This window comes from Mastigoproctus giganteus, chromosome 12, assembly GCF_048544385.1.
Source record: "Mastigoproctus giganteus isolate SK-2022 chromosome 12, ASM4854438v1, whole genome shotgun sequence".
Taxonomy (NCBI): Eukaryota; Metazoa; Arthropoda; class Arachnida; order Uropygi; family Thelyphonidae; genus Mastigoproctus; species Mastigoproctus giganteus.
In genome coordinates, this window is record NC_143586.1 from 68,457,107 (window position 1) to 68,470,269 (window position 13,163).

At 38.8% G+C, this 13,163-nt stretch overlaps 1 protein-coding gene across 5 annotated transcripts in view; it reads right to left on the reverse strand.

Annotated features, from left to right (window-relative positions):
• Window positions 1-360: 360 nt before the first annotated feature.
• Window positions 361-13,163, reverse strand: part of pps (protein partner of snf) — a 656,065-nt gene continuing 643,262 nt past the window's right edge. For all 5 annotated transcript variants that reach the window (XM_090386465.1, XM_090386467.1, XM_090386466.1 and 2 more), the window contains one exon: window positions 361-2,618. In XM_090386465.1, the coding sequence (XP_090242591.1) occupies window positions 524-2,618 (2,095 nt within the window). In that variant the 3' untranslated portion in view covers window positions 361-523. The remainder of the gene's footprint in view (window positions 2,619-13,163) is intronic.

The window sequence follows — 13,163 nt, forward strand, 5'->3', positions numbered from 1 at the left end:
ATATAGATACATGTACCTATAATCCAAGTATAATCATAGATACATATATATATAAATATATATATATACACACCAATATATATATGTGTGTGTGTGTGTTTTTTTGTGTGTATATATATATATATATGCAAATGTGTATAAATACAGTTCTCTGCAATGTCTCTGCATCTGTGCATACATACATGTACATACACAGTTCTCAAACAGCAGTTTCTTTTAAATATAAACTTAAAAGGTCATAATCAAATTTAAACATATAATACAACAGTTTCATAAAAAGTTCCACAGTTATGAAATAAACCATATTAAACGAAAAAAAAAAAAAAAAAAAAAATGTACATAAATGCTACTGTGGTCCAGATGCTGGAGTAAATTCTACACTTTACAAAAGGTAAAAGATTAATTTGGTTCTTTCCGAGTCCAATCTGATCAGATGAACCGTACACTAAACGCTGTGAAGAAAAAAAGTTTTTCATAATTAAAAATATTTTTACAGACCAAGTATACGCACATTTTTATTCACTCATTCGTGTTCACGTCTCCAAAACTTTCTACCCCTGTAATCTCGTCTTTTATCAAGCTTATATCTGTTCCACTCATGTCTTCCTTCCCACCTCTGATGATGCTTCCAGTCTGGTCTTTGCCCCCAGTTTGATGACCCTTTAAACCTTCCCCACACACCTTTCTGATTCCACCTCACACGTCCACGGTAAGGATGACTGTTTTGCCACCCCAAATCATCTGTTTGCTGTTCATTAGGAGGCCAATGTCCCCATTCATCTGGGTGTATATTATGTGAAGAGGGAGGAGGAGGAGGAGGTGGTGGTGGTGGATGTGGTGGTGGTGGGGGTGGCAGTGGCTGAGGTGCAAAGATGTTGGTTGCAGGAGGTAGATGTGGAGGAGGCGTATTTAAATATGCAATAGTACTACTCTGCATATAACTTGCTTCAGGCACAACAGTTGTTGCAGATGGCACACCATAACTTGATGAACTCTGACAGCCAACTGAAGGAGGAGGAGGAGGAGCTTCTTGTCTTAACACACCTGAAGTATTACTTAATGAAGGATACATCATATCATCAAGATCAATTCCAGGTGGAGGGGGCTCCTTTGAAACATCCCATGGATTTCCATGAAATAACATAGGGTCTCCAGGTGATAATGTTTTAGTTGTTGGTGGTGGAACACTTAAGTTTTCTTGCTGCGGCCACAGAGCTGGGCTACACTCTCTACCTTCTAGTTCTTCAAGTTCCTTCTGAGCACGTTCAATCAATTCAGATGCAGACATACTGCTAAGAGAGCTTTTAGCTGTGTGTCCATATTCTTCAGCTAACAATGGCAATGGCTCTATTTGAGAAATTTTGCACCTTAATCGTGGGTCCTCTCTTAGTCGTGGATCCTGCTGTTTATAATTACCTGTTGTAGAACTCACTTCTGAACTATTTACTACAGATATGCCTTGTGGTGTTAATTCATACTCAGAAAATACCATAGGACTGTTTAGAGAATATGGCATTTCCTTGTTATGCCCAACTAGTTCTGTTGGAACCTGTGCAAAATGTTTTACAATAGGATCCTCCAAAATACTTTTCTTTCCACAGGATGATGATGACGATGAGATGTTTTCATTGCTTACTCCACTACTATCGTTATTACCCTGTAATAAAATATTTTCTTCTAAAGATTTTTTATCATTTACTTGCGCAGAAGATTTCTGTTTTACTGAATTTAAAATATTCTGTATACTCTGTGGAAGATCAATTACACCAGATTTTTGTGAAGGATAAAAGTTTTCATTATTAGATTCAGTCACAGGTGGATCACCAAGTCCAGGAATAATGAAATTTATAGGCGATTGTGGTGAATCTGATGCAAAAGTTGGCTCAGTTGTTTCCAGTAATTCAAACTTTTTACTAGCTGCAGTAAAATCATTCAGTGCAGTAGTTAAGGAAGTAAGCATACCTTGCCCACATGTAATTCCCTTTCCAGCAGTACTTAGAGTCTGAAGACGCTGTTGTTCAATAGACCACTTCTTTTCTTCAACTTTTTGTGTAAGTTCCATTAAAAGATGTTTCTGTTGTTCTAAATCTGGTGTAGATGCAATTGAAACCAGAACTGAAGAAGTAAATTCTGTTGGATTAGAACACTTAGAAATTTGTTCAATCAGGTTACCCATCCCATCAGAAGTAAGTAAAGGTGAAACACCAGTTTTTGGCAAATTGTTTTCTCTAAATGTTTGAAGGTTTCTTTCACATTCTTCAGGGTCATATGGTTTATCACCATCATCTTCATCAACTGACATTTCTATCACATCAGGTGAGCTAATACTCTCAATTTTGGGCATCTTCTCCAAAGGAGGTGTGTATGATGGCTCATAAGGATCATCGATATCACTAACTCTTGTTACGTTTGACAATGATGATGCTTCTGTTATACTACTAGACACAGACTGGTTTGAAGACTTTAAAGAATTTGTCCTTAACTCTTTGGCTGGGTTATAAACAGGAATGGAAGGCTGTTGTGACAATTGTTGTAAGGATACATGAGCTGGCAAATTTTCTAGAGGTGGCGTATATGACCGTTCATATGGATCAGGATTTTCTTCAGATATATTGGAACTATAAAATAAACAAACAAAAAAATTAAGATAAATATAAAGTTGCTTCTTAACAAAATAGTATTTTGCAATAAGATGATTTCAGATATACAGTGATTAAACCAGAAGTCAACATTTTATTTGATTTTTTTGATTTGATTTGGTAGTTGTTGGCGCATCGGCTTCTGTGGCCATATTGCACCTCCCAAGGTTTTTGCAGTACTTTGATCCAAGCCCGAGGCGGGAATCGAACCCGCGACCTTTGGGTTGCCGGGCAGGTACTTTACCCACTCGGCTAGCCCGGTCGGCTCAACATTTTATAAAGATATTTTGGATAAAAAACACATAACCTTTGAATTTAAAGCACTATTAGTATTTAGGAAATAGGCTCTTTTTGCATCAGCAAAAAAAAAAAAAAGGTACAATAAATCAGTTATGCATATTATTCCTTTTCCTAAATGGTAACCATCAAATTCTGCACTGAATTTAGCTGGACTTGCTGCCTATAGGTGAACTTCATGAGAACTTAACAGAAGTGAAAAGTAAATAAATAATTAACTTTTGTCAGTTAATTACTAATTAATTACTAATAATTTATAAAATAAAATAAAAATGCCTAAGTTTGCAGACAAAGGTTGGCAGGGTGGTTACTGACAGTAATCAAGGTAAACTACTGCATCAAGGTCTAGAAAATTTAGGCTGATGGGCTAAGAAATAGCAGCTAAAGTTTAACATTGATAAATGGGTAAGAGTAATCTCAAATTAACATACCAACAATGTGGTACCACACTCAGCGTAGTGGAAAATTGAAAAGACCTGGGAGTTATTGTGCAGTCAGATATGAAGTTCTCTGAGCAATGTAGACAGGTTTCTAGGGAAGCTCGTGGGATTTTGTCAGGAACTTTGCTAGCAGGGATAAGGAGGTGATCATCTCTTTGTACAAGGGGCCATTATTAGGCCACACCTTGGGTACTGTATACAGGTTTGGAGGCTTCATTTTAGGAAGGGTGTAGATCTGCTGGAATGGGGATAGGAAAGGGAAAGGCGACTGGTGAAGGGAACAACAAAAGGATGTCCTTACCAAGAAAGGCTACAGTTCTGCAAATTGCAGGATCTGGAGACTAGGCCCTTGCGAGGAGGTCTGATCGACGTGTTTAAGGCTTTGACTGGATTGAGTAAGCTCAACTGTTTGTTGTTGTGGTGGTGTTTTCTGGCGCAAGGGTTACTGAGGCCATATTGCACCTCCCAAATTAATCGAGTCATTTATGATAACTGCATGGTGAGCAGTTAGAAACGATCACACATTTTTATTTGTTTTAAATAGAAAAAGAATTCAGAGATTTGCTTTTTTACCTATTATGCTATTTAGAGAGAGAGAGAGGTTGTTGTAGATCTGAAATGATACTAAAAGACATTTGTCGTGCATTACAGTAAGCTCAATTCTGATAGGATTCTTCCGCTTGTTGAGATGACACACTTAAGGGGGCACAAATTGAAACAAAGCAAGGATGGTTGCAGTCTACATGTATGGAAGCTTGTCTTCAGCCAGCAGGTGTTTGACTGTTGGAAAAAGGAAGGGATGGATGGGTGATGTGGAATAATTTTTAAATTTTTTTTTGGTAAGTACTCTATAAGCCTGATTTCTTGCATAATCTGCCACTACTAATACTAATACTAAAAGTAACTGTTTTCACTTCACTGTGCATAGCCCAACATGATATACATTCAAATTTAGTAATGTACTTTACTTATTTCCTCCAGAAAATCAAAATGCTAAACACATCCTTGAGGTTGTCACAGACATTCTCTCAGATATGCCAGACAAGCTATACTTGCTACCTGGGAGTCTAAAACGCTGATGGAACTGATATTCGGGTGACACTCAAGTCAAGTGGACTCAATTTCGGCGAAGTCCGGATGGTCTGTGACAGCCAAATCCTCTGCTTGCACCTTCACGATGGTGGGACTGTTAGTAATCCTGGGTATAACCTCCATGCACAATTACATAGTGGGTGACCACCCAGGTGTGAACCAACGTAAGCAGGGGTCGAGGGGTGGCGCCCACACCACATGGAGGAACGCCGCCCCTCTATGTTACCAGGCAGTACTAGGTGGTAGATGACTCTCATCAACCGGTGAAATACCACCACTTTGCGCTTATTGGAGGCTTGAAGTGGTGGAACCCATATTTAGTCTCTAGAGCTAAGTTCCGGTGAACCCTTCCCAATCTCTTCCATCATGCAGTATGATTGATGACTTTTGAGGTTATGATGAACGTCGTGGCGAGATCCAATATTCCTTACATTTCGAGGGCACAGCTCTAAAACGGTGTTCGTGGGCCGGCCGCTAGTTAGTACACCGGACCAAACCTTTTGGTAACTCTCTAGGAGGCTTCCGGATCAGCTAGTGTATAATCTTGCTACCTCTATCCTGCCAGATAGTGACTGGAGGGAGTCCGAGTAGTGTGTATGCGGAGAGCATTGTCGAGGCCCCGTTATGTCAAGGATCTGGGTATATTCTTACCACGTGTACACCATATCCAAAAATTTCATTACTTCCATACAGCATGTCCCACCCACTTTTTCTTACTATTGAATACACCATGAATTGTCAAACTAATAGAGCAAGCTTATCTGTGAAAAGATCTAAACCTCCCAAGCACTTCCTAATTCATTTCACAAATATACGTGGTCTCAATTCTAATCTCAACGATGTCCATTTCCACTTGCAGTCTGCCAAACCCCATGTATTTTTCTGACAGAATCTCAGTTATCGGTTGATTCAACTACTGCTCATCTCAGATGCCCAAATTATTCACTGTATGATTCCTTTTGCCTCAAAGGTGGCGCTTGTGCATATGTCCGTTCTGATATTCCCTGTCAGAGACTTGGCAATCTGGAATCTCCTCTCTTTGATCTTCTCTGGCTTAAAATCTCTCTACCTCATTGTGTCAAATTCATCTGTTGTCTCTACCGTTCTCCCAACTCCACTAATCACTTGGAACTCTTTGACTTCCTCTCTTTGCAACTTGACTTTCTCCAGTCCAACTTTCCTAACAGTGAGGTAATTTTCCTTGGTGATTTTATTGTTCACAACTCCAGCTGGCTTCCGTTTTCTAGTCACACTGACCCAGCAGGTCGAGATGCTGAGGCTTTTGCAATTACCAATGACCTAATACAGATTGTTCATTTACCTACAAGAATACTGGACAATCCTAATCATACAGTTAATACGCTTGATCTTTTTCTCACAAACAACCCTTATAAGTACACGGTCGAAGTGAGAGGTCCTTTAGGCACTTCAGATCATAACATGGTGATTGCCTCTTCTCCAATGGAACCTTTATCTCATGGCTATTCCCAACCTCGTGTTGTTTGGCATTACAAGAATGCAAAATGAGATGACCTGCGAGACTTCTTTTCCTTGGTCGGATTACTGTTTCAAAACTTCTGATGTCAACGTTTGCTCAGATCGTGTCAGTGAAATTATTCTTGCAGGAATAGAATCCTTTATCCCACACTTCACTTTAAAATCTCGTCCTTTATCTAAACCTTGGTTTTCCAATAAATGTGCTAAGGCTGTTCAAGAGAAGAATTTTGCATATCGTAATTGGCTTCTTTCTAATTCTTCAGTTTCATTTTCTGCCTAAACCAAAGCTCGCAACAATTGTAAAGCAGTTATTAATCAGTCCAAACTTGAGTTTGAACAGGCTAAGAGTAGAAAACTTGCTTCTTGCCCTGATGGTAGCCGAGCATTCTGGTCTTTTGCCAAAGCTATTGGCCGCAACTTTTGCCCATCTCTGCTCCCACCTCTGCCCAAACCAGATGGTTCTGTTGTCACTTCAGCCAAGGATAAAGCTGACCTGCTAACATCCCATTTTTCTTCCAACTCATGTATTAATAATCTTGGTAAAACACCTCCCACCATTCCCAACACGCTCCATTCAATGCCTCCTGTGGTCTTCCGTCAAAAGGATATCAGAAGGATTTTGATGAATCTTGATGCTAAGAGAGCTCCAGGTACTGATGGTATTTCTCCACTTGTTCTCAAAACCTGTGCTCCTGAACTTAATCCTATTCTTTGCCGCCTTTTTTCACTTTCTTATTCCAAAGGTGTTTTTCCTTCCACTTGGAAATTTGCTCATATCCAGCCAGTTCCTAAAAAGGGTGACAAATCCCTCCCATCCAATTATCGTCCCATTGCAATTACTTCTACTCTTTCTAAAGTAATGGAGAAATCAATTAACCACCAACTCTTAAATTACCTAGAAACCTTCCGTCTGATCAACGATCGCCAGTATGGATTCCATCAGTGTCGATCCACTGGTGATATTCTGGCTTATGTTACCCATTTATGGACTAATTCAATGGAAAGGTTCGGTGAAACACAAGTAGTTGCTCTTGACATCTCAAAGGCTTTTGATCGTGTTTGGCATAAAGATCTTCTAAACAAACTTCCATCTTATGGTTTGCCAACTGATTTTAGTAATTGGTTATCCAGTTTTCTCTCTGATCGCTCACTGAGGGTGATGGTAGATGGCTCTCTGTCTTCTAACTTCTCCACTAATGCCGGTGGGCACTGTTCTTCTAATGCCGGTGTCCCCCCAAGGTTCAGTTCTTTCCCCCACTCTTTTCCTCTTGTATGTTAATGACCTTCTTCCATTGACTGGAAATCCTATCCATAGTTTTGCCGATGATAGCACATTGCATTCCACTTTCCATTTTGAGAAACCTTGTCCTGCTCAATCAGCTTCAACTTCTCGAAAATCTGCTACCAATTCCTTAAATGCCGATCTTCAGGTAATTCTCCAGTGGGGCAAAGACAACTTAATTGATTTCAACCCTTCTAAAACTCAGTCTTGTCTTATATCTCGCAAAAAGGATTCTTCTGCTCCTATGCTTATCTTTAGTGACACTCCGATTTCTAGGCAAAATGATATATCTCTTTTGGGGATTACCCTGACTTCTAATCTCTCTTGGCACAAGCATATTACAAATATTGCTTCCTCTGCATCTAAAAAACTTGGTTTTCTCTTTCGCTCTCAGCGTTACTTTTCTTCCAAACAGCTGTTCACTCTATAAATCGCAAATCAGCCCTGCCATGGAATATTGTTCCCACATCTGGGGTGGTGCTCCCAAAACCTCTCTCAGGTTTCTTGATTCCATTCAGAAGAGGGCAGTTAGGTTAATTAATGATTCATCTCTAACAGAGTCTCTCCACTCGCTTTCTCATAGACGTACTGTTTCTGCTGCATGCCTCTTCTACAGATACTTCCATGGGCACTGTTCTTCTGAACTGGCTTCTATAATTCCTGCTCTCTCTTTCAAAACAGTCCGAACACGTGCTGCCACCAGCCAACATCCATTTACTGTCCAACTTCAAACCCACAGAACCAACTTTTCATCTTCCTCATTTATTCATTCAACTGCCGTTTTCTGGAACAACCTTCCTTCATACGTATTTCCTGAAAATTACAATCTACAGAAGTTCAAGTCCAATGTCAACAAATATCTTCTTTCATCTTCTCAACCTCCAACCCAAGCACAGTACTACAGGTTCTAATACCTCTCGTGTTTGGGGTTCACATAAAAAAAAAAAAAAAAAAAAAAAAAACATTTTATGCTATGTGATTTAATAAATTAAACAGTAACACGTACTTCTCTGATAGTAGTATACTGTCAACACATTTGTAATATACTTTTCTTATTTATTTATGCATTTTAATAATTTAAAGATAACACATATTTTTCATTTCTGCTGTGATTAGTATAATAACAAAAAAAAAAAAAAAATATATATATATATATATATCATAATTCATATATTTGGTAAAGTGATAACAAAATTCAGCTCTTGAAAAGCAACAGGTTTCGTATGAGTGAACCAAAAACACTCTATTGCCTATTCATTCCTCCAATGGAAACTTGGCAACAAACATAACATTGAGTGCTTCAGCTGCAATATATAATATAAGCATAGCATATGTGATATGCCTGAAAATATTAATAATTGCCAGATTTTTATTTGTCAATGAACATAACATCAAATGCTTCAGCCACAATACACAATATAAACATAGCCTATGTGATATCCATGAAAAAAAAAATTAATAATTGCAGGAGTTTTATTTGTCCAATGGGATGGCTTGACTTAGCTTTCTAAAGGTTAATATGAAATTTCATGACTCTCAGTTAACAACAGCATTAGTAGAGGCATATGATGCAAGAGAACAAGCTTATATAGCATCAACCAAAAAAAAAAAAAAAAAAAAAAAAAAGAAAGAAAGAAAAAACTTTTCATTTCACCCATCTACTCACTCCAAATATTTATCTAGTCCTGCCTTGAATTTATTTAAGTTGTTGACCTCCATTACAACATATGGAGGTCTGGTCCAGCAATCAACTAGCTAAAGGAAAACTTCTGCACATCTATTCTACAACTGTCTTTCCTAAATTTGAGTTTATGCCCCCTCAGGTTCATAATCTGAGCAAGAGGAAGAATCCCATCAGCAGTAAGCCTGCTCAAACCATTCAAATCCTTATACACCTCCATCAGATCCCCTTGCAGGGGCCTAATCTACATATGCTGCAATTTGCAATAATTAAGCCTTTCTTGGTAAGAGCACCCCCTTTGTTCCCCTCACCAATCTTGTTGTCCTCCTCTGTACTCGCTCCAGTAATTCTATATATTTTTCCTAAAATGAGGCCTCCAGATCTGCATGCAGTACTCAAGGTGTGTCCTGACCACTGTCTTAAACAAAGGGGTAATCACCAGCTAGCAAAATTCCTGTATATCTATGACAAGACCTCATGAGCTGCTCTGGCAACCTGTCTTAACTGCTCAGAAAATGTCATATCTAATTACACAATTACCCCACAGGTCATTTCAACCTCCATTACCCTGAGTGTAGCATCATACAGTTGGTACAATTTTCTAAAGTTACTTCTACCCATATGCAATATGTTGCTTTTGTCAATGTTAAACTTCAGTTGCCACTTCTCAGCCCATATGCTCAACTGTTCTAGATCCTGTTGCAGTGGTATACTGCCACTAACAACCCTGCCAACCTTTGTATCATCTTCAAACTTCAACATTAAGCCTGACATATCTCCAACAATTTCATTGATAAATATATACAAAACAACGATGGGCCCAACACTGATCCACTCTCTGTCTTCTCCTGGAAACCTACCTTCCTTTTATCCATTGTAGCAACTTGCCCTTAATGCCATACTGCTCCAATTTTTACAGTAGTTTTCCAAGTGCAACAGTATCAAAAACGTTCCTGAAATCGAAGTATGTGATATCAATATTATTTTTTGCATCCAGTTCCTTTGTAACCAACATTATAATAACCAATCAAATTGGTCAGACAAAACTTTCCTATAACAAACCCATGCTGTGTCTGCATTATTACTGGAATCTTGTTTTGATGATCCTGCAATGCTTCTTTAACCAGCGATTACATTATTTTCCCCAAAACAGAAGTTAAACTAACAGATCTGTAATTACTCGTGTCACCCTTTGATCCCCCTTTGTGAATAGGAGATATACTTGCACATCTCCAATCCGTAAGGATCTCTCCAAGGATGCTCTCATAATTATGGCTAAGTGTCTGTTAACTTCCATTGCTGCCTCCCTTAATATAACTGGATAGATCCAATTTAAACATAAGAAAGTTGCCTTTCTTATGTTTAACTTTAACAATTTCTACTCCACTTTGCTCTCAGTTGTTATGAAATCATTTAGCTCCCTGTTACAGTTTAATAAGCTTCTGTCCTCCACTTCCCTACAGAATTCCTCATGTGTGAATGTAGATGCAAAATACTCATTCAGTTTGTCAGCTATCTGAGCAGGATCATCAACAGTTGAACCATCGATATCAATTGGACCAATCTGATTCATCCCCTTCCTTCAAGAGTTTACACACGTAAAGAAATCTCTGTTGTTCTTCTTTGCATCCTTTGCCAATTATTTCTCATAATTTTACTTCGCTTGCCTAACCTACTTTGTGACTCGATTACAGGCTAGCTTATATCTACCATAGGCTTCTATGTCACCTGATAATTTGTATACATTCCATGCATTTTTCTCCTCTGCCACAAGTCTCATTAATTCACTGACCTCCATTTAGGCCTAAATCTTGAACAATATTTCTTAGTTGGAACAAAAAACTCAGTAGCTTTCCAACAATATCTGCCTTTGACATCTTGACCAGCACTACAAATTCATCAAATTTATTTACTATGCTCCTAGCATAGTAAATAAATTTGATGTACATGCAAGCAATTATTCAAGTACACAAAAGGGTACTCTTACCACAAAAAACTTCAATTCTGCAAACTGTAGTGCTTGGAAACTAGGCACTTGTGAGGAGACGTAAAGTGTGTAAGGCTTTAAATGGATTGAGTACACTAAATTCTGACAGCATACTTATTCTTTCTCAGACAAAACACATAAGGGAACAACACAAACTTCAAATGAAAAAGGATGGCTGCAGCAAAGATGCAAAAAACTGCTTTCAGTTGGAGATTAGTTGATTGTTAGAGAAACTACCATCTGGTGTAGTGTATATGAGCAGTTTGCATAAATTTAAGGAAGAATTAAATATATTACTAGAGGGAATGGAGAGATGAATAGGGAAGTTTTCTTTTGCCATATGGGCTTGCTTTCTTGCATCATTTGCCACAACTAATATCAACTTCCCCTGCACTCCTGCATCAACATCATTAAGGAAGATTAGCATTAGCAAATGCACATGATGCAAGAAAGCAAGCTTATATAGCATCAGTCAAAACACACACACACACACACACACACACCCTTCCCATTTCACCCATCCACTTGCTCCAAATGTTTGTCCAGTTCTGCCTTGAACCTATTTAAGCTATCAACTTCTACAACGACAGATGGAAGTTTGTTCCAGCAATCAACCACCCACTGATTATTGATAAGAAACAGAAGTGACCCCCAACTCAGATCCCTGAGAGACTGCACTTGCTACAGTACTCCATTGTGAGGTATGTCCATTTATGACTACTCTCTGACTCTTATCTTTTAGCTAGTCAATGATCCAATAAGAGATCCTGCCATTAATCCCAAATTGCTCCAGTTTACATGAGGCGTGATCATTTAATTCTTGGACTGGTGCAAGATTTTATGTTTACCTCGCAAACTTTCCATAACTGCCACTAGAGGTGCTCTCCTTGATCGCTACTGAGCAGACTCTGTGTAGACATGCCAGTACTTGTCGAGCTAGTGTTGCGTGAAGAGTTTTTTAGCCGCAAGTCACTGACAATCATTTTGAAGCAAGTATCATGTCGAACATACAGATTGAACAGCAGTATGTGATTCGTTATTGTGTCAGATGGGGCTTTTTTTTTTTTTTTTTTTTTATGACACCCCCAAACACGAAAGGTATCAAAACCAATAGTACTTAGTACCGTGCATGGGTTGAAGGAGAAGTATGGGGGAGGGGGGGATGCATTGGAAACAGTTAAAGATATGAATGAAGTGTATGGTAAGGAGTGTCTTGGTAGGATGGCCATAATTAAATGACAAGTGATTCAGTGAAAGCCATGAGTCTGTTGCAGATGACCCAAGACCTGGTCACCCTTCCTACTCAACAGATCCTGAACAAATCATAAAAGCCCAGGATATCTTGGATGAAGATAGGAGAATTACAATTCACGAATTAGCTATTAGAATTTCCATTTTGTACAGTAGTTCTCACAATATTATGAAAGATCACCTGAAAATGTAGCAAATCTGTGCCAGGTGGATTTCACACAATTTGGCTTAAGAACAAAAACAACAAACAGTAGACTTGTGCAAAGAAATGATTGATTGTCTAGAAACACAGGATCAAAACTTCTTAAATTGAATAGTGACTTGTGACGAAACTTGGGTTTTTCACTATGATCCAGAGTCTAAAAAACAGTCGAGTGAGTGGAACCATTCTGATTCACCAAGACCTAAGAAATTTCGAGCTTCTCATTTGGCTGACAAACAAATGGTTCTTCTGTGTTTTGACATAAAAGGCATTCTTGTTACACGTTCTGTGCCTCGTGGAACAACTATCAATAAGGAAGGTTCTGAGAGTCAAACTTCGCCATGCAATTTGTGAGAAACATCAAGAACGTTCCAGTGTGAAGTGGTTTCTCTGTTAAGACAATGCCGGGCCACATATGGCTAATACTGTGCAGCCAGTGATCACTGCCATTGGTGCTGAGGTTCTGCCATATCCCCCTTATTTTCTCTGAGCAGGGAGAATCTGCTTAGGTAATGTAGTGAATAGAAAAACAGCAGCATATCATACATATGATTCTGACTTCTAGCCATCTGTGTAAACTGGCAAGAAGTCAGAAAGTTCAACTCGGTGTACTGAATAGAGCTGCAGGCAGACAGATGATGGAGTTGCATATATGGTAGTCCAGTGGCTTAACCACTGGGCTATTACCAGTTTTTAACAGAAAAATCACATGCTGGAAAGTGAGCATGCCAGGGTGGAAGGGGTTGCTTTGGTGATTGCGCAACCTTGTCTACCATGATATTAAGCTCTCTGAGT